This window comes from Talpa europaea, assembly GCF_964194135.1.
Source record: "Talpa europaea genome assembly, chromosome: 7".
NCBI lineage: Eukaryota > Metazoa > Chordata > Mammalia > Eulipotyphla > Talpidae > Talpa > Talpa europaea.
The window spans coordinates 136,639,754-136,661,859 of NC_140074.1; the positions used below are offsets into that span (position 1 = coordinate 136,639,754).

The 22,106-nt window shown below is 70.5% G+C and overlaps 1 protein-coding gene across 2 annotated transcripts; it reads left to right on the plus strand.

Moving 5' to 3' along the window:
• Positions 1-837: 837 nt before the first annotated feature.
• Positions 838-21,400, plus strand: FOXK2 (forkhead box K2; the record flags this gene model as incomplete). Of its 2 annotated transcripts, XM_084238312.1 has the most annotated exons (9): positions 838-1,220; positions 10,418-10,612; positions 11,300-11,447; positions 12,130-12,276; positions 14,334-14,527; positions 15,073-15,248; positions 15,843-16,139; positions 16,225-16,434; positions 21,204-21,400. In XM_084238312.1, the coding sequence occupies 9 exons, from the start codon at positions 838-840 to the stop codon at positions 21,398-21,400; spliced, it is 1,947 nt and encodes a 648-aa protein (XP_084094438.1). The 2 variants fall into 2 exon arrangements, with proteins under 2 accessions (XP_084094438.1, XP_084094439.1); XM_084238313.1 differs by lacking the exon at positions 16,225-16,434.
• Between the last annotated feature and the right edge of the window lie 706 nt (positions 21,401-22,106).

Below are 22,106 nucleotides of genomic sequence, written 5' to 3' on the forward strand. Positions count from 1 at the left end.
CTGGGGGGACGCGGGGCGCGCGGGCGACAGCGGGCGCTCCTGGGCACGGGTGCGCGGCGTGGGCGCCGGGCGGCCGCCCCCGCTCAGGACCACGGGCCCGGCGCTGCCCGGGCGCCGCCCTGCCGCGGCGGGGGGCCGGGGGGCGCGGGGCGCCGGGCGGGGGGCGCGGGCCCGGAGGGGCGGACAGGGGCGCACGCGGGCGGGCCGCGGCCGCGGGCGCTGGCCGGGGAGGGCGGGCACGGGCGAGGGCGCGGTCCGCAGGTCCGGCCCAGGCGCGCCCTCCCCCGGGCCCCGGGCTGCGCCCAGGACCCCGCGACCCGCCAGGGGGGCTGCGGCTCCCGGGCCGGCGCGGCGTCGGGGTCGCGTCGGGGGCTGAGGGCCCGGCCTGGGGCGCCGCGTCCGCCGGCGCGGCCGTTCGGCGACTGGGCCCGGGAGACGCCGGCGGCCCGGGGCAGAGGCGCCCGCGGCGGACGTCCGCGCCCCCCGCGCCCCCCGCGCCCCCCGCGCCCCCCGCGCCCCCCGCGCCCCCCCGCGCCCCGCGCCGCGCGGCTCCGCGGCCAGGTCCGACCCGGGCTTTGCGGGCCGCCCGCAGCCGGCCGCGTCCGACGTCGCCGCGACGTGCGTGCGTGCGCGCCGGCGCGCCCCGCCATTGGCCGGCGCGGGTAGCCCCACTGCCGAGCGCCGTCCCCATAGGCGGGCGCGGCCGTCCGTCGGCGGCGGCGGCGCCGCTCGGCGCGCGCCGCGCGAGCGCCCGCCCCTCGCCGCCGCTCGTCGCTCGCCGGCCGGCGGCCTCGCGCGGCCTCAGCTCCTGGCGGCGGCGGCGCCGGGCCTCGGGCCATGGCGGCGGCCGCGGCGCTCCCGGGCGCGGGCGGCCCTCCCGCGGGCGGCGGGGCCGGGGCCGGCGCGTCCCCGCCGGGCGGCTGGGCCGTGGCGCGCCTCGAGGGCCGCGAGTTCGAGTACCTCATGCGGAAGCGCTCGGTGACCATCGGCCGCAACTCGTCGCAGGGCTCGGTGGACGTGAGCATGGGCCACTCGAGCTTCATCTCGCGCCGCCACCTCGAGATCTTCACGCCGCCGGGCGGCGCCGGCCCCGAGCCCCCCGCGCCGCCCGGGCCCGACGCCGGCGGCGACTTCTACCTGCGCTGCCTCGGCAAGAACGGCGTGTTCGTGGACGGCGTGTTCCAGCGGCGCGGGGCGCCGCCGCTGCAGCTGCCGCGCGTGTGAGTGGGCGCGGGCGCGGGCGCGGCCGGCCCCACGGGGACCCCGTCCACGGGGACCCCGTCCACGGGGACCCCACCCGGGACCCGCCACGGGGACCCCCGTCCACGGGGACCCCCGTCCACGGGGGCCCACCCGGGACCCGACCGGGGACCCCCCACGGGGACCCCGTCCACGGGGACCCCACCCGGGACCTGCCACGGGGACCCCCGTCCACGGGGGCCCACCCGGGACCCGCCACGGGGACCCCCGTCCACGGGGGCCCACCCGGGACCCGACTGGGGGACCCCCCACGGGGACCCCACCCGGGACCCCCCACGGGGACCCCTCAGGGACCCACCCACAGGGACCCCACCTGGGACCCACCCACCCACGGGGACCCCCCACCCGCCCTCCTCCCACCCAGACCCTGATCCCATGGGGACCCCCACCCACCTGGGACCCCACCACCGGGACCAGGACCTCCACCCCCCCGCACCCCAACTGCATCCAACCCACCCGGATCCTGACCCTACAGGGGCCCCAAGTCATCCAGCCCCAACCCCACCGGGACCCTGACCCACCCGCACCCAGGACTCCAGCCCACCGCGACCCTCGCCCTACTCAGACCCTGACCACACCCAGGGCCCCGGCCCCACCCAGACCCCAACCCCACCGGGCCCCCGCCCCATCGGGGATCACAACTCATCACCCCAACCCCGCCAGACCCCGACCTAGACCCCAACTCGTCACTCCAACCCACCCAAGGCCCTGACTCCTCAACCCCACCAACCCGGGACCCCAACCTGACATCTCGATCTCACTCGGGACCCTGCCGCCACCCACCCGCAACCCCGGACCAGCCAGAGCCTGACCCCGCCCGGGACCCCGATACTGATACCCTGACCCCGCTGAACACCTCCATCTGACCCGGGACCTGACCAGACACCGAGCCCCAGCCAGCACCCCGCCTCTGGCCCACCGCTGGCCTGACCTGGGACCTCGCCTGATCCGGGGCCCCGGCCTGGACACACACCCCGGTCCGCCGGGACCCCCACCCCAGTCTGTACCCAGACCTCACCTGTCCCCTGCCCGTTCCCTGTCCCCCAGCCTGCACTCGGCTCTCCAGACGTCACATCCCCAGGCCCGGGATCTCCCACACGCCAGCCCCCGGCTGCGCCCCGGACCAGGGACCGCGATCTCCCCTACCCCCTGTTGCCGCCACCACCCCAACCCCAGTCTGGGCCATGACCCCTGGGCCTGGCCTCGTTTCCCCACCCCATCCCAGCCCGTCATCCTGGCCAGGTCCCCCTCCAGCCTCCCTGGCCCCCCACGACTTCCCAGAGGCCGCCGTGCGCCCGCTCCTGCCCGCCGGGCCCTCCGGGTCAGACTGCCCAGGGCCAGAGCCTGTGCCGTCCCGGCCGTAACGGGCCGTCTGGCGCGCCCTTCTCCGTCGTCTGCGGCCGGCGGGGCACCTCGAGGGGTTTTCAGGCGGAAAGGGCTTTCCCCCGCGGTGTCCCCTGTAGCCTAGACAGGGACGACTCCCCACGCGTGGTGAGCTTTCAGATCTGCGCTCCGGGCCGTCCGCGTTTTGGGGAAACTGGATCATTCTGACGCGACTCTCTGAGGCCGGGCGAGCGTGGAAGCGAGGCGTCCGGGTCGGGCCTCGCGGGCAAGCGGGGTCCGGGCCCGAGGAGGGGCCCTGCCTGCCTGGACGATGCTCTCGCTCCCAGGAGGGGCGGGGCGGGCCGCGGCTCCCTCCTCGGCGCCCCGGGAGAGCCCTGCCCTGGCTGCCCGCTGGGATGGCCGCTGCTGTGGGCAGAGGGACGTCCCTGGAGCCGCCGCTGGCTTCCTCCCGGGTGCTTGCGCCGCGCCCCGAGAGCTGACCGGCGCCCTGATGACGGGACGGGGCCGCTGTCTGTAGCGCGCACGGCCTCCCGGCTGGCAGGTTGGTCATGCGCGAGCGGCCTGGTGACATCACAGCCCGGGCCGCGTGTCGAGGCGTCACAGAAAACCGTCCTGCTGCCGTCCCGCCGAAGCCCTGGTGCCGACGGCCTTCCGTTCGCGCCTGCCGCGGGAGCGGAGCTGGGCTCTGGGGGGCCCGCGGAGCAGAGGAGCGGCGGGCCACGAGCTGGCAGCGGGCGCGCAGAGGGCAGCCTGGGCTGCGGGGGCCCGTGGGGGGCTTTGCTTGTTCTGCGGGGGGCGGCCGCGGCTCCTCCCATCCCGCGAGGGTCGCTTCCGACTGGGCCGGCTGGCGGTACGTGCAGCGGGTGAGCTGTGGGGACGGCTCGTGTGGGGTCAGCGCGGGCGCCGTTGCTCTAAAGATCCCTTTCTTGACGTTGAGCCGTTGCGTTGCAAGTTCTTCCCGAGCTGGAAGCCCAGCCCCTGTGAGCCCGAGGCCCCTGCCGCTCAGGGCGCTCGTGCGGGGGCTTCGGGGCCGCCCGCCGCTTGGAGGTCCCTGTCGAGGAAGACGCTGGCGTCCTGCTGTGCCCAGCGGAAGACGGCGGCTTTATCCCGGGGCCAGCCTCGGGCGGGCACGCTCTGGGAAGCGAGCGAGAACTCGGGTCCGGCTAACGTGGGGAGCCCGCGCGGGGTGGAGGGAGGCGAGGGCCGCCGCTGCTGTCTGCGCGTGGCACGGGGTCGGCGCTGGACGCGTCCGTTGTCCGCGGCGGCTGGCAAGCCCCGGGCCCGTGCCCTGCTCAGAGTGTGTCTCACAGGCGCGCCAGGTGTGTGGTTTTACAGGAAGCCAGTGGCATCCGGCTGAGCCTTTGGGGCCGTGTACAGAGAGGACCCCGCTCCGGGAGCACTGGCCGGCCGCTGGCACCGGGGCTGGGGCGCGCTGGGCGAGCCCTGGGTCACCCGGCTCCCAGAGGCAGCTCTCTGCTGTGGCTGGCGGGTGCCTGGCGCTGGTCCCGCAGCAGGTGAAGTTCGGGCAGAGGGACCCTGGGGCTGGTGAGCGTGGGGGGTCCGCCTGGGCCTGGTGGGAGCGTCCACGTGGCCGGTGACGGAGGAAGAATGTGCCGTCCGAGGCCGACCCCTGGTTTTGTCTGAAGCCTGGTACCTGAGGGCGCGAGTAGGGCGGCGGGCGCTGGGCCCGTCGCCATGGCAGCACACCGAGCGCGTGTGTGGGTGAGCGCGCAGCCCCGACGGCTGCTCCGGCCCCTGCTCCGAGACGCCGCGCGCCGGCTGCGGTGGGATCAGCGAGGCGGGCGCCCCGGCAGCAGGCGGAGGGACTGGACGCGCCGCTGGTGTCCGGCCGAGGGTGTATCCGCCGGGAGGGCGGCTGCATCCTCCCGGGAGACTTTCTCCTTAAAAGCTATGGCAGCCGCCGAGGTGAAGGCTCGAGCGAGGCCGGCAGGCCGGCTTCTGGAGCTTTCTGGGGGAGTCGCCTGGGAAAGAACGCAGGAACGCAAGTGACCAGGAAACGGGGCTGGGCGGGCGGAGGTTCCCAGAGAACCCCAGTGCCAGGGAGGGGGCGGCCTGGGGAAGGCGCTGCCCCCGCGCGTCTGCAGCGTCTGTGCTGGGGCTTGCGGGTCAGGCGGTTCTGGAGGCCAAGGGAGGAGGCTGGGGAGTGGGGTGCGGTGTCAGCGTTCCTGGGGTGTCGGGAAGAGGGAGGAGGAATGGAGGCTGCGGTGCCAGGGGAGGGGCCAGAGGCGGGCGGGAGCGGAGCAGACCCCGGGGGTGGGGCCGTGCCAGGACTGCCGGGACCCCTTCGTCTCCCGGCCCGAGACCTACCAGCTTGTGAGCCCGCCTGGACTGGGCACCCTGAGGGGTCACGGGTCTGGTGGGGGGGCGGGGGGGGCCACGCCTGCCCCTTGAGGCTGCGGGACCTCGGCGCTTTTCTGGGGCCACCGCAGGCGCCGCCCCGGCAGGCCGCCCGGGGTCTCGGTGCACGCCGGGGATGGGGGTCCGGGCCGCTGCTCTGGCGCTAGCCTTCGAGTCGAGACTGACCCGGTGACTGGTTCCTGCCTCGCCGGGTGCCGGTTCTCGCGCTGGCGAAACTCAGCGTGACGTTGACTGGACGAGCAGCTGAGGACGGTCCGGATTCAAGACAGCTGGACCGCCTGGCGCACCTGAGAATCGGCCCTGGCCACGCCGTGGCGGGGGCGGGGGGTCCAGCCCTGCCGCCTCGCCGGTCCGAGCCTCAGCCCCCGCGGGTGGTGACAGCGGGCGGCACGCTCCGGGTCTGCGTCCCGCTGGACACTGGGCGGCGTCTGTGTTGTCCCCGCGGCACCCCCCGCCCCAGGCTAGCCCCTCGCCTGGGGCCCACGCACAGGCCGCTGCTCAGCGCGTTGACCCCTCCTCCCGGAGCTGGCACCGTCCGTGGGGCCGGTCATCTGGGGAGCCCTCCCTCAGCGGCCTCCTGACGGGGCTTGCGCCTGGCTCGTGGGCGCCACGGCCTTCCCATGGGGGTGAGGGGGGCCTGCCAGGCTGAGTCGTCCAGGTGGCCCCGTTGGAAGCCGACGTGTCCCAGCGGTGGTTTGGAAGCGAGGGCGGCCGCTCTCCCCGGTGAAGAGGTTGGCGGTTCCCGAGGGCCCACCCAAGCGGACCCTTGTCGCCTGGAGGCTGGGGGATATGACCCCCCCCCCCCCCAACGCAGCCAGAAATCCGGGTGGGACTTTCGACTCCCCCCAGGTAGCAGCTGCCTGCCTGTTGCTGACCGGCGGCCCGAGGGGGTCCTGACCCCGGGGCGGCAGGCGCGAGCACACGTGTGCGCCTGGGCTGTTGCTACCACTACGGGTGTCGCCGGGAGGAGAGTCTCGTGGGGGGCACCTGGGTGCTTCCTGGGCATCCATTTGTGGCGCTGGTGGTGGCCAGACCCTGCAGGGCGGGGGCTCCCCGGCTGCTTTCCTGTTTGAACCGTTGAGGGGTGACGCGCCGCACGTACTCGGACCCGGGCCACCGTCTCTCCTGGGGTGCTGCTGCCTTAGCCCCGGGCGCCCGCGGCTCTGACTGGGGGGACTCCCTTGGCTCCACCTGCGCTGCGGTTCTTCACGTTTAAAGGTTTATTTATCTATGCGGATGAGATCTGGGGTGCGGGCCAGAGGTGCGGGGGTGAGAGGACTCCCCAGAGACAGAGTGGGGAGCAGCAGGGAGACAGGAGAGGTCTGCTGCGCTCTGTGGGTCACTCCCTGGACAGGATCGGACTTGGGCTGTGGTGGCTGCCGACAGCTTTCACTTAATCCTGCGCCCCCAGGGAGGAAAGGGCAGGTCCCCTGGCAGGGGAGGAGCAACAAGGGCTCTCCCCACCCCCCCCAGTCTGGCAAGGGGGACCAGCCCCGATGGGACTGCCTCCCCGGGAACGGCTGCGCCGCCGTCACTTGCCCCAGATCCCGGCACCTGCTGGCTGCGACCTCCGCCCCGAGTGTGGCTGGGCCCGGACGCCCTGGGCAGGTTCGGCTCTGGGTTTAGCCCCCCTCCCCGCCCCCGGGTCCCGTCGAGACCCCGCCCCCAAGTGCCATCGTCGAGACCCCGCCCCCAAGTGCCATCGAGGCCTGTAGTGGCGGTACCGGGCCGCCCCCTGAGGGGTGGCCGGCGAGGAGGCCGTCGGTCCCGCGAAGGCAGGAACCCGCGCTGTGCTGAGCAGACGGGGCTTTTTTTGGAAAACGAAGAGAAGGTTTCTAAAATTAGGACGCTTTTATCGAAAGCAGCGTGCGTTGGGCGCTCCCGTCTCCCCCGTGTCTCCGCGCGGCTCCCTCTGGGCTGCGGAGCGAGCCGCTGAGTGCGCGGCAGCGGCGGCCAGCGGGCGCGCTCTGGCCCGGCCCCGGCGAGGAGCTGACGCCTGCACCCCCCGCGGCCAAGGCCCGGGCCCAGAGGAGCCCGGCCCCCGCCGGCTCGGCGCTGGGGGTGCCCAGCCGCAAAGGCCCGTGGGGCGTTGCTGCCGCTGGAGCCCGGGCCTCCCCGGGGCCGCGCCTGGCGGGGACAGGGAGGCCGCCAGCGGCCGCAGGACAGCCCCCTGCAGAGGGCCCTGCCGGGCCGCGTCCCTCCCTGCCCGTCCCCTCACGGACCGCGGGCAGAAGGCTGGACGGGCGCCCGGGGCAGCGCTCGGCTCTCCTCGCTCTCGCGCCGCCTCCCCGAGGTCTGCGGTCCCGGCCCCGCTTCCCAGAGGCGCCTGCGCCTCTCCGACCTCGACATCCCCGTCACCTCTGCCTCCAGGGCCTCCTATGCTGCGTCCCGAGCGGGAGGGCTTGGCGTTCACCAGTCCTCTCAGATGACCCTGGCGCTTTGCGGTCGGGGCTTCACTGGCCCCTCGTCCCTGCTGGTCGGCGGCTTCTGTGTCCACGTCCTCGTCCCCGGGAGGAGCGCGCGCCGCGTCGTGTCGGCCGCTGGGGCCAGAGTCCTGCAGGGCCGCCGCTCCCCGGCAGCCACATGCCCTTGAGGCAGCGCCGCCCCGGCCTGTTACCCCGCGGCCGGGCCCCCCTTTGCCGCGGCGCGGGCGGACGGTCGACCGACTCCCCCCCCCCCCCCCCTTTGGCTCGCCGGGAATGTCTTTGTTTCTCCTTCCCTTTGAAGGACGCGTTTTGTTGTTTTTTTAAATGAAGACTTTATTCATTTTTGTGTACATTCGGGGTGTAGGGCAGAGGTGCGGGGGCTGAGAGGACTCCCCAGAGACAGAGCGGGGAGCACAGCAGGAGGATCCACTGAAACCCACTGCCTAGGGGAGCAGCGAGGAGACAGGAGGGGTCTGCTGCGCCCTGGGGGTCACTCAGGCCACGGCTTTGGGGAAAGCCTGAGACTGACCCCGGGTCCCAGGGAGGCCTCATGAAGGGCAGTTCTGCTGGACATAGCCACTGGCCCTGTGAGCGCCGGCCCGGCCTGGGGTCTGAGGAGGCTGAGGAGAGCCGCTGTTGGCGTCGCCGAGCTGCAGCGCCGCCTCCCGTCATGCTCCGAGCCCCTTCGTGTCTGCCTCTCGGGCCCGCGGCGTGTGTCTTCATCGGGTGCGGGGCCCGATGCTTCATCAGGTGCTCTCTGGCCCCGGCGCCGCCCCCTCCGTGCACGCGTGGTCAGCGTGGGCGTCTCCTTCCGCTCCCCGGACGCCGCCCCGCCCTCAGGCGCCTGGGGAGAGTGGGCCACCGCGCGGGTCTCTGCTCGCACGAGCTGCTGGCTCCGGGGTCCTGTCCTGCTCTTGGGGCTTCCACCTTCTTGTCGGACTCGCGGGTCCCTCCACGTCGGGCTTTCTGAGTCGGCTCTCCGTGCTCGCCTTTGTTTCTGGAGTAAACGCGAGGTGGGGGTTGTCTCGCAGGTGGTTGCTCCCAGAGTCCTGCTTGTTCCTGTGCCTTGGCCTGTGTTGCTGCGAAACTGAAAATTCGGCGTCACCTGTGGTAGCCCTGGAGGCCGCCTCGCCCGCCCTGGGGCCTGGCCTCCCTGCGTTGCTGCTGCAGGGGCTGCGCCCCCGGCACATTGGGCCCGCAGCGGCTGTCCCGCGGCTTGTGACAGCTGGTGTTGGACGGGCCCTTCGGTGCCAACCGCCCCCTCCCCCCGGCTTGGCAGCCGGCTCTGAGCCACACCCCTGCCCTCCCTCAGGCGTGCCCGCTCGGGCCTGGCCTTGGGCATCTCCGTCCTTCGGTTGTCTGCTCCCGGGCGGCTGCAGGCCCTCGTTGCGTGTCTGGGCTGTGAGCGGCGCTTTGCCGGAAACTCTCGAGGGGCGTTCGTTGGTGCTTTCCCAGCCTGAGTTCGGAGTGAGGGGGAGCAGCGAGGCGCACCCGTGCCGGTCACCCCCAGGCGCGCCGGGCCCTGGTGGCGAGCTGTGGTCAGGTCTGCCCCCACCCGAGAGCGGGAGGCCCCCCAGTGGCCCCCAGCACCGGCCCTCGGTGTGGTGGGGAGTCGGGGCCGTGGCCCGCGGAGTGGCGTCTGTCGGGGAGAGTCACTGGGTCTCCCGTCGCAGACTGGGCCTGTGGGTCCCGGCAGCTGTGGGCTTAGGGGGAGGCGTCGGCCCAGGGCCCCTTCCTGGGGCGGGTGGCACGGGCGGGGCCGCTTGCTGTGGGCGCCGTGGAGACTGTCTCGGCCACGCGAGGGGAGGCGGGGCCCGGGCCGGCCGGGGGTGCGGGACTCCCTGGTTCCGTCCTCTTCTGACGTGCCGTCGTTGTATTTTGAAACGCTCTTCTCGGTAACAGCTGCCCCCCGCGCGCGGCAGGATTGCTGAGCGGAAGGTGCGGGGGCTCCTTCCCGCCCCGCGAGGCCTCCTGGGCACCCCGACCCACGGCCAGTGCCCCCACGGCGTGACGGCCACACCTGTGGTGCCGGCCCCCGGGGCGAGCTCCTGGGGGTGACAGCCCACTGAGGCGCCGGGGGTGGAGAGGAGCTGCCCGTTCTCCTCCCTCCGGAGACGCTGCGCCTGGCTGAGGGGACGAGGCTGCCCCCAGTGGCTGCCCCTCCCGCCCCAGCTCGCGCTTTGGGAAGATCCTCGTGAAGAGGTGCCCGTGGTGGGCATGTGGTGGTCTGTGCTGGCCCGTCCCTGTCAGGCGCCAGACGGGTGCGTGGGGGAGGGGAGCTGTTCCTTCCTGCCCTCACAGCCCGGTGCTGGCGAGCTGGGGTCACCTCGAGACTCAGATCGTGAGTCAGGGGCGATTTTGAATTTTTTTTTTTAAGATTTATTACTTATGTATGTAAGAGCTGGGGTGCAGGGCAGAGGTGCGGGGGTGAGGACTCCCCAGAGACAGAACGGGGAGCCTAACGTAACAGGCAGATGGACCAAAAACTCTGCTGAGGGGAGCAGCAGGAGACAGGAGAGGTCTGCTGCGCCCGGGGGGCTGCTCCCCAGCCGGGGATGGACTCAGGCCGCAGCAGCTGCAGACAGCTCCGTATGCCGAGACTGACCCCCGCGCCCCCAGGGAGGCCCTGGTTTTAATTCCTTAAGCAAGAAGCGCCCGACCAGTCTGGCTCACGGCCCCGGGGGCTTGTCCGCGTCCGTAGCAAGGGCGATAGGTGCCGACGGGCGCTGGAGTTTGGCTTGAATCTGCTCAGGATCTGGAACGAGTCTGTGCGTCCCCAGAACGGGTAACTCGCGCAAACGTGTCTGAGCGTGGCCGCGTCTGCTGCTTCCCCGGCGTTTAGGTCCCGAAGGCCTGGGCTGTGGCCGTTTGGCTGACGGGGCCCCGGGGCTTCCGCACCAGCAGGCTCCGAGGGTGCGCTCTGCCCTTCCCCCGCCCCCTGCCCGCCAGCGCCCCCACCCTGTGCGGCCTCCGGGCGGCCAGCAGCGCTGACTCGCGGCTCCCCGCAGGTGCACCTTCAGGTTCCCGAGCACAAACATCAAGATCACGTTCACCGCCCTGTCCAGCGAGAAGAGGGAGAAGCAGGAGGCGCCCGAGTCGCCGGTGAAGCCCGTGCAGGCCCACATCTCGCCCCTGACCATCAACATTCCAGACACCATGGCCCACCTCATCAGCCCCCTGCCCTCCCCGACCGGAACCATCAGGTACGCCAGGCCCCGCCCTCTCCTGCCCCCGGCTCCTGGGCCCGCTCACGGCCTCTTTGGACCTGAGCGTGCGTTGAAGGGGCCGTGATGCTCCCCGACCACGCTGGCTCAAGGCCTGAGCTCTTCCATCTTGCGGCGATTTCCTGTGATGTGCTGGCGCCCACTTTGGCCCAAGTGAGGTGATGGCAGCGGGCGTGCTTGTCGTGTGGTCCCAGGAGACACGGCGCCTCAGGCAGGGCCCCCCTCGGTGGCTGCCTGGTCTGCTGGGCTCTGGGGTGTCGGCCCCCTTCGGAGCGGCTCTCGGGCGGTGGGTGAGCTCACTGCGGGCAGCGGGGGCCAGCGAGCCAGGCAGGGGTGGCTGGGGGCCAGAGGGGCTCTGAGTGCAGCCTCTCTCACCTCAAGAGCCGGCTCCCTGCTGGGCCTTCTAGAGCTCTGCATCGCCTGCCCTGGCTCTCCGAGCCCCTGGCGCACTGAGGTCGCCTGCTCTGTGGTGGCCTGTCCTCACACCAGGGATCTCTGGGGCCGCAGCAGGCGACCCCCGCTGCTCCATGCTAGCCTGACGTGCGCCCCTGCCCACGGCAGCGCCGAGCCCCTTCCCTTCTGGGCGCGTGTCCGTGGGCCAGCCGTGCATCGGGCAGGGCCGTCTGCTCTGGCGGGCGGACAGCGACGACCCTTTCTTGTCCACAGTGCTGCGAACTCCTGCCCGTCCAGCCCCCGGGGAGCGGGGTCTTCAGGGTACAAAGTGGGCCGGGCAGTGCCCTCTGACCTCAACCTGATGGCTGACAGCTCACAGCCAGAGCATGAGAAGGAAACTTCCGGCGGGGACAGCCCGAAGGTGAGTGCTCCGTGGGCATGGACCAGTCCAGCTTCTGGGCAGGGTGCGGCGTGGCTGCGGGGCTGACCTGGGGGTCCCTGTCGAGCACAAGCTTGTCTTCCCGTGTGGAGCCAGGGTCTCCGGGCGCGGGGTCTCCGGGAGGTGGCTGTGGGTGCTGGGACCGGGGCAGGGCGGCTGGTGTCCACCCCCCCGTGGGGCCATCTGGGCCTCTGCCGCCCCCATGCATCCGGGGCTGGGCCTCGGTCTGGGCTTGTTCCCAACCCCCGCCATGCACATGGGGCGCCAAGCTGTCTCCCTGCCACGCAGGGACCCCCCAGCCTGGAGCCCAGCTTGGTGCGGGCGCAACACCCTTTGCCGGGTGAGGGCGGGCACGTGTGACTGCGCTTGCCCATGAGCCCCTGGCCGCCCGCCCGCTGCACCCCGTGTCTGGGCACAGGCCTCTGACCCCGCTTGACGGCCGAGCTGCGACTCGCGGCCGCGCGACTCTGCTTTTCTGTCCTGGCAACGTGGCTTTCCCATGTGGCGTGAGCCCGGCTCGGGCTGCTGTCGCGGGTCCAGGGGCCCCATCAGGTGGCGTCGCTCCTCTAGCGAGAGACACACCATCCTCGCGGATGCGCCCGCAGAGACGCTGGCGACAGACTCTTCGGTGACTCCCCTGCCTTTCTCTTGTGGCGTCAACTAGGACGACTCGAAGCCGCCGTACTCCTACGCGCAGCTGATCGTGCAGGCCATCACCATGGCGCCCGACAAGCAGCTCACCCTCAACGGCATCTACACGCACATCACCAAGAACTACCCGTACTACCGGACGGCGGACAAGGGCTGGCAGGTAGTGGGGGGACCCGGCTGCCCCCGGGCGCCGGGTGGGGGGCGTCAGCTGCTGTTTCTGGCGCGGGGGCCTTGCGGTGCTGGGGAGGGCGCCAGGCTCATCCTCGCCGCCCGTCTCCCGGAGCGTGGCTCTGCCAGATGTTTCCTTCGGTGGCCCCGCTCCCGCAGGAGTGGAGTGGCGTGGAGGGTGCCCCTGCCCTCCGTCCGGCTCCGGCAGGGTGGGCGGGTGGACACCAGGCCTCCGCGGGCGCCCGGCTGGTGCCTGCCCTTCCTTGCTCAGCTTTTCAGCTTAACTTGATTTCTAAGCTTCACGTTGTGGGTTTTTTCTTGCACTTGTGTCCTGGCTGTGCCGTGGGCCTCGCGGGCGGGGGCATCCGGGGCAGTGCGGCGAGGGGGGCGCATGTGGTTTTTGGGGTCGTGAGTGACCAGGGCTGGCAGCAGGTTCTCTGAGTCTTTGTGCCAAATAGTCCTTTGAAAAATGTGTCTGGCGAACCGTGTCACCTGGTGCCATGAGTAGGGCGAGGAGATGCGCCCCCCCGCCTCCCCACAGCCACGTAGAGTTGCCGTCGTGAAACAGGCAGTCAGGGCAACAGGCGGGATGGGAGGACGAAACTGCTGCCCACCTGCCCCGCCCTGAGAGCAGAGCCGCCAGACGGCCCCAAAGCCAAAAGCCGACCAAGGGCTGCAGCAGCGCACACCCCGCAGCAGGGCCTGTGCTCAGCAGTCAAAGGCCAGGGCCCGGCAGGGGACAGGTCAGCCTGGAGGTCTCCTGCGGCCGCACGAGGCCTGGGGCTCCGGGAACACCCACGGGGTTTCTCTCACAAACGGGAGACAGAGCGCTCCTGTGGCCACCCGGGGCGGCTGCCCCGCCCGGACAGCGTCAGTGACGGCCACCGCCGCCCACCAGGAGTCCGGGCAGCACTGGCCAGTGTGATGGTCGTGCGGATCCCCAGAGGCGGCTCAGGACACCCGGGGTCACAGCCGTGGGAGCAGCCGGGGGTGCGGCAACTGCAGCTCTTTGAGACGCCAGGCTGGGCTCTGGGCTCCTCTCAGGGATGGAGGGACAGGACGGAGGCCCCGACCCCCAAAAGTCTTTGGCTCCTCCCCTCCCTGAGGGCGGCTGCTGGACATTTTTTCCTTGGGAGGCTGGAACAGTGTCCCCGGAGCTCCTCCGGCCCTGCCTTGTGTCCTCTCTCAGAGTCCTTATGTCCACGAGCCTGCTTGAACCCTTCTTCAGTCCTGTGGCTGGCCGGGCCTGTCCACAGCCCAGGAAGGGCGCGGCTGTGTGGATGGATTCTGCGGGGCCCTGATGCTTCCGGGGACCGTAATCAAGACCGACGCAGTCTTGAGTGTTCCTCTGTGAGGGTCTTGAGTTGCGTGCAGGCCGCGGGTGTGTAACACCAGAGCAGCTCCCCCTCCGCTGCTGGGCTCTTACCTTTGGCGGTGGCGCGAGCGCTGGGGCTGGCAGGTCTCCCGCTACGTGTGTGTCCGTCTGTGAGAGTGCGGCTGCACATCAGAGAGCGTGTGCAAGGGAGGAGCAGAACCGTCCAGGCAAACTGGGCCCGTCTGTGGCTGCGGGGGCAGGCCCCCTTCAGTCAGCGCGGCCTCCGTGCCAGCGCACCCCCCCCCCCCCCCCCCCCCCGCGCCCGCCTCTCTGCGGAGCTGCTGCTGAGCTCCTCATTTCTGTCCAGGAGGAGGAAGGGCAGCTTCGGGCTGTGCTCCAGGCGAGTCAGGGCGGGGGCTGGGCCTGAGGTGCTGGCGTGGCTTCACTCCGGGGCGGCCAGCCCACCTTGGCCTAACCTGCCATTGTCACCCTTCGGCTGCGAGCACTGACAGGTCCTCTTGGTCTTGGAGGACCGCGGTAGCGGTCACTCGGGTTTCTGGAGGAACTGTGGAGGCTGAGGCGTGTGGGGCTCTGCGTGGCGCCGGCACAAGTCCCTTGGACGTGGCAGCAGCTGCCAGGCCGAGCCGTCCCCAAGACGGGGTGAGGTGGAGCTGGCAGGTTTGGAGCTTCCCAGCAAAGAAACAAGCGGATTCTGCCTGTTTTTATGTTCTCAGAATTCGATTCGCCACAATCTCTCTCTGAATCGCTACTTCATCAAAGTGCCACGTTCCCAGGAAGAGCCGGGCAAAGGCTCCTTCTGGAGGGTCGACCCCGCCTCTGAGAGCAAGCTGGTGGAGCAGGCCTTCCGCAAGAGGCGGCCCCGGGGCGTGCCTTGCTTCCGAACCCCCCTGGGCCCACTCTCGTCCAGGTAGGGGAGGGCAGCCCTCGTGGGGGGACCCACCAAAGCCGGACTGTGGGGTGGAGCGGGAGGTGAGACAGTGTCCGGCGTCACCTCGTCTCCAATTGCCCGGGGCAGCTCGGGTCCTGAGTGCCGACCCCTGCGTCCCGAGCAGGCGCTGCCTGTGGCCTCACCCGTTTGCTGATGGACGGGACGATCGAGCCGTCCCTTTTTCTCAGTGGGAAAAGCTCGAGATTGACTCAAGCTAATTTGCCTGACCCTGAGGTCACGTTGCTACCGGCATTGATACTTTGTTTTAAAAGAAAAAAGCAGAGCGACATGTCCTGCTGCCTGGCTGGGAGGCTGGCCAGCCTGGCCCTGGCACTGCCCTGCTGCGAATTGACCACTGCAGCCCAGTGAGGCCCGCTGCCTGTCTGCCCTGGCTGTGGCGCTCCCGGGGGCGGCGGGGGGGGGGGGGGTGCTGCAGGAGACGGGCCAAAGACGGACGCTGCCCCTCTGGACACGCACGCATCAGAGTGACAACAACTCATCAAGTCTTCCCTCTGGCCACACAGGAGCGCCCCGGCCTCGCCCAACCATGCCGGGGTGCTGTCCGCCCACTCCAGCGGCGCCCAGACACCCGAGAGCCTGTCGAGGGAAGGGTCCCCAGCCCCTGCGGAGCCCGAGCCTGGCGCCCCACAGCCCAAACTCACCGTCATCCCCGAGGCGCGCTTTGCCCAGAGTGCCCCAGGTGAGGCGTGGCCGGGGGCCCTCGGGAAGGGACCTGCTTCCCACCCAGCCTCTGCGCCCGGTGGGCCCCGGGCGGTTGAACGCCTGAGAATCAACAAGCCCCCTTTCTGAGACCTTGGCCGCCGCCTGGGGCAGGTTAGCTATTTCTGAGTGGTGTCTTCATTGGAAACCCCACCCCTCAGCATGAATCAGAAAGAAGAACCAGGCGTGGCGGGAGGGGTGCCCCCATCCAGCGGACGGGAAGGGTCTTGAAATTCACTTGGGCAGCGGGGGTGCCGAGGACCCGCCTGCCCCGCCTTTGGCAAACATCCTCTGAGTACGTGGCGTGGGCTCGGCCCACGCAGGCCCCACTGTGGCCCTGGTTGGTTGGCGGACGTGCGTCTGGCCTTGCCAGGCCCGCTGCCCCGCCCGTCCACGGCCCCGAGTGTCCTCAGCCCCACTGCGGCTTCCTCCCACCTCCTGTGCTGGTGTTTCCTCCTCCCTGAGAACGGGGGCGGGTGCTGTGGGGACCCCAGCAGGGCAGCGGCTGCCTTCTTGGGAGCTGGGCTGGGGTGGAACCCTCCCCTCCCGTGCCCTTACCTGCCTACCCCCACAGGCTCGCCCTTGTCCGGTCAGCCCGTCCTGATTGCCGTGCAGCGGCCGCTGCCACCCACCATCAAGCCCGTCGCCTACGCCGTCGCTGCCCCTGCACCCACCCCCACCCCCCAGCAGCCCGTCGTGCAGACCGTCCACGTTGTCCACCAGATCCCAGCTGTGTCCGTCACCAGCGTGGCCGGGCTGGCCTCCGCGAGCACGTATGCAGTGGCAGGGCAGGCGGTGGTGGCCCAGGCGGCCGTGCTGGCCTCCCCGAAGACCGAGCCACAGGAGAACGGTGACCACCGGGAAGTGCGAGGTGAGCCACGGCCCCAGATGCCCCCCACCCCGACTCTGCGCTCACAAGCTTCCCAGTGACCCCAGCCTCTTCTCTCCCGCTTCAGTGAAAGTTGAGCCCATCCCAGCAATTGGCCACGCCACGCTGGGCGCTGCCAGCCGCATCCTCCAGCCATCGCCCTCCGCCCCCGTCCAGACGGTCACCCTCGTGCAGCAGGCCCCTCTCGGCCAGCACCAGCTCCCCATAAAGACTGTCACCCAGAACGGGACCCACGTGGTGCCGCTGCCCACCACCGTGCCCGGCCAGGGCAACAACGGTAAGTACCAGCCCCCGCCTCCACTCAGTCCTGCTGCTACCGCAGCTGCGGTTGGTCGCCCGAGAAGACGCCGCATGTCCACCCGCAGGGAACCCAGGAACCATGGGCCTGGGGGTGGCTGAGGATGGGCTGTTGTGGGGCGCCCCTCGGTAGAGTCATGTGGAGATACCGGAGCAGGGTACAGACCCTTTCCCCAGTCTCGCTGCTGGGCACCCTCAGACTCCCGCAGTTGGCGCTGGAGCCTGCTGTCTGGCCCTGTGGTGTTCCCACCTACCGGTCAGGGCAGCTTCTCCCCAAGAGGCTGGGCGCGGCGTGTGGGTCTCCGCTCTGATGCAGACTGCGGGTGGGGCTGCGGGCCAGGGAGCCAGTCCCCTGGGGCCTGGCCAGTGCCGGGGGGCTGTGGGAAGGGCAGGCGTCCCGCTGGTCAGTCAGCTCAGCAACATAGGGTCCTCAAGCAGGTGTAAGAGGCTTCTGCGGTGAGCTCTGGCCCGGGCCTGGCGGGCCGCACCGTGGCTGTCTCTTCCCCGGCACTCGCCTGGCTCCTGCGGGACTCGGGATGGAGGCGGAAGCTGCCGTCCGAGCGGAGGGCTCTGTGCCCGTGAGGAGGACAGGATCTCGGTCGCGTTGACTCTCCAGCCCCCACTGAGCCAAAGAGCCTTGAGACATGCTCGCACCTCTGTGGGGTGCGGGTCCCCACCCTGCTTCCCCCGGCACGGATGGAGGAGCCAGGTCCAGAGCCTTCTCTGAGAGAACCAGTCGGCTGAGGGTTGTTAAGTTCCAGCTAACACGGAGGCCTGTGGGCAGTTCGAGGAATTTGCGGCCATTTGCTCATTTAAAGTGCTTTCCTCCCGGAGCCACGCAGCGGCGTCACGGGCGGCTCGGGCCTCTCCTCCCTGCCCTGAATAGCGTCGTTCCTGGGGCTGGTTGTGGTGCCGCGGACCTGCTGTGGTCGGCTGGCAGCAGGCGGCACTGAGAAGTGTCTGCGTTGCCCCTCCTCGGCCCGAGCCAGGCGTTCCTGGACAGTAGCGCCCCAGAATCGCTCGAGGCGCCTCCCAGAGTCCCCGCCGGAGAAGGTCCGCCTGGTGCCCTCACTGCAGCCTTCGGGGCCTTTCTGAGCCAGCCTGTCCCTCAGACTCTGGAAGTCCGTGTGCGTCCCTGTCTCGGGGTTAAGCTGGCGCCTGGTGTCTGTCACCGTGAGTGTAATAAGCAGGAAGTTAGATTTTCCACTAGTGAAAAGAGCGGTTGTTGACGCAAGTCCACACCGGTCTTCCCTGCGGGCGAGCTCCGAGGCCGCTGCTCCCGCTCCGTGGTGCCCGCCCAGGCCCGGGTCTGCGCAGAGGTCGTGACCTTCGTGCGTCAGAGTCATCTACTGAGCACGTTTTTTGTTGCAACCAGAAAACATGGAAATGTTAAAAATGTATGGGGCTATGAAGATTGATTCATCAGTTGCTACTACTGCGGGGTGCATTAAGGCCGAAAACACAATTGGTAGAAACCCAAAACCCCGATAATTAAAATCCCGTCCAAAGAGCGTTTCCTGGTGCATCTGGGCTCGTTGTAAGGAGAACGCGCCCCTCACCCGGCCCGGAGCAGGCGTCCAGGGAGCCCCAGCCCTGGTCTCGCGCGGAAGAAGGCCAAGACGCCTGCCAGCTTCAGCCGCCGCGTTGAAGACTTTTTAAATGCTCTGCTAGTGGGAACTTTTATTGACTTGCCTTCGAATGGGGTGAAATTTTCCTGGAGTCTCTGGCTTGGAGCAGGATTAATCACCCAGCAGCTCCCGCCCTGGCACCTGCAGCCCCATCCCGTGCTCTGCGCAGCGGGAGGAGGGGGGCGTGGACGGAAGTGGTTTCCTCGGAAGCGTCACTTGCGCACTGCCTGACCTGGTTTGAAGGCCTCTTGGCGGGTGATCGTAACTCTGGCCTCCCCTCGGAAGGCGCCCCAGAGAAAGGGAAGCGGCGTCTGTGTGTGAATTCTGAAAATCAGACCCTTGCTATTACTTTCCGGAGCTCTCTGAGAAGGAAAACACCCAGCACCACGTGTCCATCTGCCTCCCGGCCCCGCCCTGTGCCCGCCTAGGCCCGGACACTGTCCCTCTTGCCTACGGCTTTTCCAGCGTCTGGAGGACGAGGCCCGGTAGCCCGCAGGCCTGGTGTCGCCTGTGGTTCTGGTTTATGCTCTTGCCCGGAACTCCGCGGGGGTCAGAGCATCCATTTGGCTGCTTTTTTTTTTTTTTTTTTGAGATTTGTTTATACAAGAGCTGGGGTACAGGCCAGATGCACGGGAGGGTGAGAGGATTCACCAGAGACGGAGTGGGGAGCAGAACAGGCAGACGGACTGAAGACACTGCTGAGGGGAGCAGCGGGGAGACAGGAGAGGTCTGCTGCGCCTCGTGGGTTGCTCCGAGGCCTGGCGGGGATCGACCAGCACTGCAGAGGCTGCGGACAGCTCCACAGCGCTGCGCTCAACCCCTGCGCCCCCGGGGAGGCCCCATCCTGGCTTTTCCCAAACAGCACAAATGTGGGGTACGCAGAATGCACGGCTCCTTGCTGGCTCATGCCTCCCCCGAGAGGCGGTTTGCCGTCCCCCCTCTGCTCAGGCCCGTCACCACCGTCCACGCGGCAACTGGGCCAGCAGCTCCCTCCTGCGGGCCACGTGGTCTCGGTGTTTACTCGTCCGAGGGGACTCGGGCGGGCCCTGAACACCGGGGTGCGGGGACTGGTCTGCAAACACGGCCTGGACATGCTGCACCTCGCGGGGACGTGCGGAGGAGCTGCAGAGCCTGTCGTGTCCCCGCGGCGGGGGGCGTCTGCCATGCGTGCTGGCCGTCGTCAGGCCTCGGGTGTGCCGTGGCGGCCCCCACGATGGGCCGTGCTGAGCGTCTTCCTGGGGCTGCAGGTTCGTGTGTGTGTCGTCGAGGCCCTTTGGCCGCTTCTCGGCCGGTGTCCGTTTTGTTGCTTCCAGAAGCTCGCGCTGTCCCCAGAACGCAGACCCCGCTCAGGTGCATGCGCGGCCGTTCTCGCCGTTCTCGGCGGCTGTGCCCCGCCTGCGGCGCCCGAGTGCGCGGAGTTCCCTGTTCTGGCGGGTCTCTCCCCTCTGGTGCCTCTTCTGAGCACCGCGGAGCCCGGGGCCGTGGGACCCGCCGCCCTCTCTTCTGGGAGCTTTGCTGTCCGGCTCGGCTCGCGCTCAGGGCTTGGGCGTGTCTGGCTGGACAGGCCTGGGCCCAGCCCCGCCCGGCGGCCGCGGCCGCGCGAGTCTGTTTCTTGGTCTGTGTTGCTGGCGTTCGTGCCTGGCCCTCCCTTCACCCAGGCTCGGCTCGCGACCGTGGCCGTGGCGGAGGCTGTGACACAGGGAGTCCGCCAGGATCGCCGTGGCTGTCCCGGACGCCCCGCGAGTGCACGTCCGTTTCAGGGCAGCTTGTGCACGGGCGTTCGCGGGGGACCGTGAGGCCGCGCCGGGCAGTCAGGCCACCTCCCCCGTCAGTCTCCCCAGCCTGCGGGCACGCGCGGGGCGGTCGCTTCCACGTTTAAAGCGTGTGCTTGCCGGCGTGTGTGTCTTGCAGCGACTCCGTTTTGGTTACATTTATTTTATCCCTTTTGATGTTTTTCCTGAGGGAATTGTTTCTCCGCCTCCTGCTCGGCCCGTCATGCCGGCGCGTCCGCTCTCCTGTCTGCGGCCCCGGGCGCGCCGGCGGTGACGGCTCCGCTCCAGGCGCTGTGCTTCCCTCCCTTCCTCCTCCTGGCGGGGGGCGCCCGCGGGCACTGCCCTGGTCTCGGGAGGGAGAGTCCAGGCCGTCACGCGGGGGCCCCGTGCTGACGCAGACGACCTCGTTCGGTCAGCGTTTCCCCGTGTTCCTGGTTCGCTGCGAAATTCTGTCGGGAGAGGAGGCTGAACTTGGTGAGATGCCTGTTCTGCGTTGCGTGGTTTTCCCTCCACGCTCTCCGATGTGGTGCAGCGCGCTGGCTGGCTTCACACCCCGAGCTGTCCCGGCGTGCCCGGGCCGAGCCCGTGGGCGCGAGTGTGACCTTCAGCAGGCTGAGCGCGGCGGGCGGTGGGGGGCCTGTCGGGGTCGCGTGCGGCTGCCCTGCCGTGTCCTCGCGGGCCGGCGCCGGGGTGTCACGGCGGCGCCAGTGGGCAGGTCAGGGTCTTCGACTGCGGGAGGGACCTGGAGGCCAGGCCGGGGCCAGTGCGTGGCAGGCCCTCTCCTGGGGCTGCTCGTGCTGCTCCCCCGAGACCACAGGCCCTGCTGCCCGCGGCCCAACCTGGCCGCCATCTCCCTCGCTGTGTGTGGCCCGTCCTGGCCGGGCTGGGGTCGCAGCTGACGCGGTCCTCGCCGCCTCCACTGGCCGCACGGGGCATGGCTGAGGCCGGGCTCTGGACGGGGCGACCCCACTCCTGGGCCGGGCGTGCAGGGTTGACCGTGTGCCGCCCACCGGCCGCCCGGCCAACGCGCCGCCGCCTCTCCGAAGGCCCCAGCGGCTGCTGCCGCGCCTGGAACCGGGTCAGGCCGCGGTTCTGTGTCCCCCTCCCCCCTGGCCTGGGCTTGTGTGTGGCGGCCGCAGCGGAGCAGGCCGTCTAGCCGGTCGTCTGGGGTGGGGGCCCGAGGGCGGGGCAGCGCCCCGGGAGGCAGCGGCGGGGGATGTCTGCTCGGAGACTGGTCCGGCCTGGCCCCCCCTCTGCCACGCCGGGGTCAGCCGGGAGGGCTCCGAGCCCGTCCGTCCCCGGCCCAGCCTCCCGAGGGCCCGCGGGTCTGACTCCCTGTCTCTTTGCAGCGGCGGCCAGCCCCCTGCACATGCTGGCGACGCACGCCTCGGCCTCGGCCTCCTTGCCCACCAAGCGCCAGAACGGGGACCCGTCGGAGCAGCCGGAGCTGAAGCGCGTCAAGACGGAGGAGGGCGAGAGCCTCGTCATCGCCCTGAGCGTGGACGCGCCGCCGGCAGCCGGGAGGGAGAGGGGCGTCCAGAACTAGGGCGCGGCCGTCTCTGAGAGACCGACTCCCGGTGCTGGAAGGCGACACCGCGTGTCCCGGGGGCCGCGAGGCCTGCGGCCACCTCAGCCCCGGGGCCTCACCTGGGGGCCTCAGAGCCCTTGGTTTAGAGCTCGACGCGCCCCGGGACACCGACGTCGTCCTCCCCCAAGACTCGCGGCCGCGGCGGGGCGGGCCTGCTGGGGCGCCCGGACACGCAGACGCCGGGGCTCAGCCACAGGACGCGCGTCCCCAGGGGCCTCGCGGGGGCGACGGTTTTCTCGCTTTGTTTCCAGACCGGCGCGGTCACCGTTGTCCGTCCCGCTCGAGTCCAGGGGGGGCTGCTCGCCGGCGTGGCCCGCGCGGCGCCGGGAAGGACCCACCCCGGGCGGGCGCCGGGGGCTGCATGTGGCCACGCCCGGACAGCGCCCGCCGCCCGTCTCGCTCCTCGGTTGTTTGTTTCTTGGTGTTGACTCCTCCCCGCGAGGAAAACGCGTCTCCTGAGTGTCGTGTGTGTCGCAAGGACAGGACCGCGGCCCCTTCGCGTGGGGGCACGGCGGCCGCCTGGGACACGCCTGGCCGCCCTGGCAGGGCCTCCTCGGCTCGGAGGCACGAAGGTGAGACCCGAGAGGCAGGCCCTGGCCTCGCCAGGCTCCCGGCACAGTCCACCCCGCTGCTGGGGCCAGGCTGGGCAGCCAGCAGGTCGGAA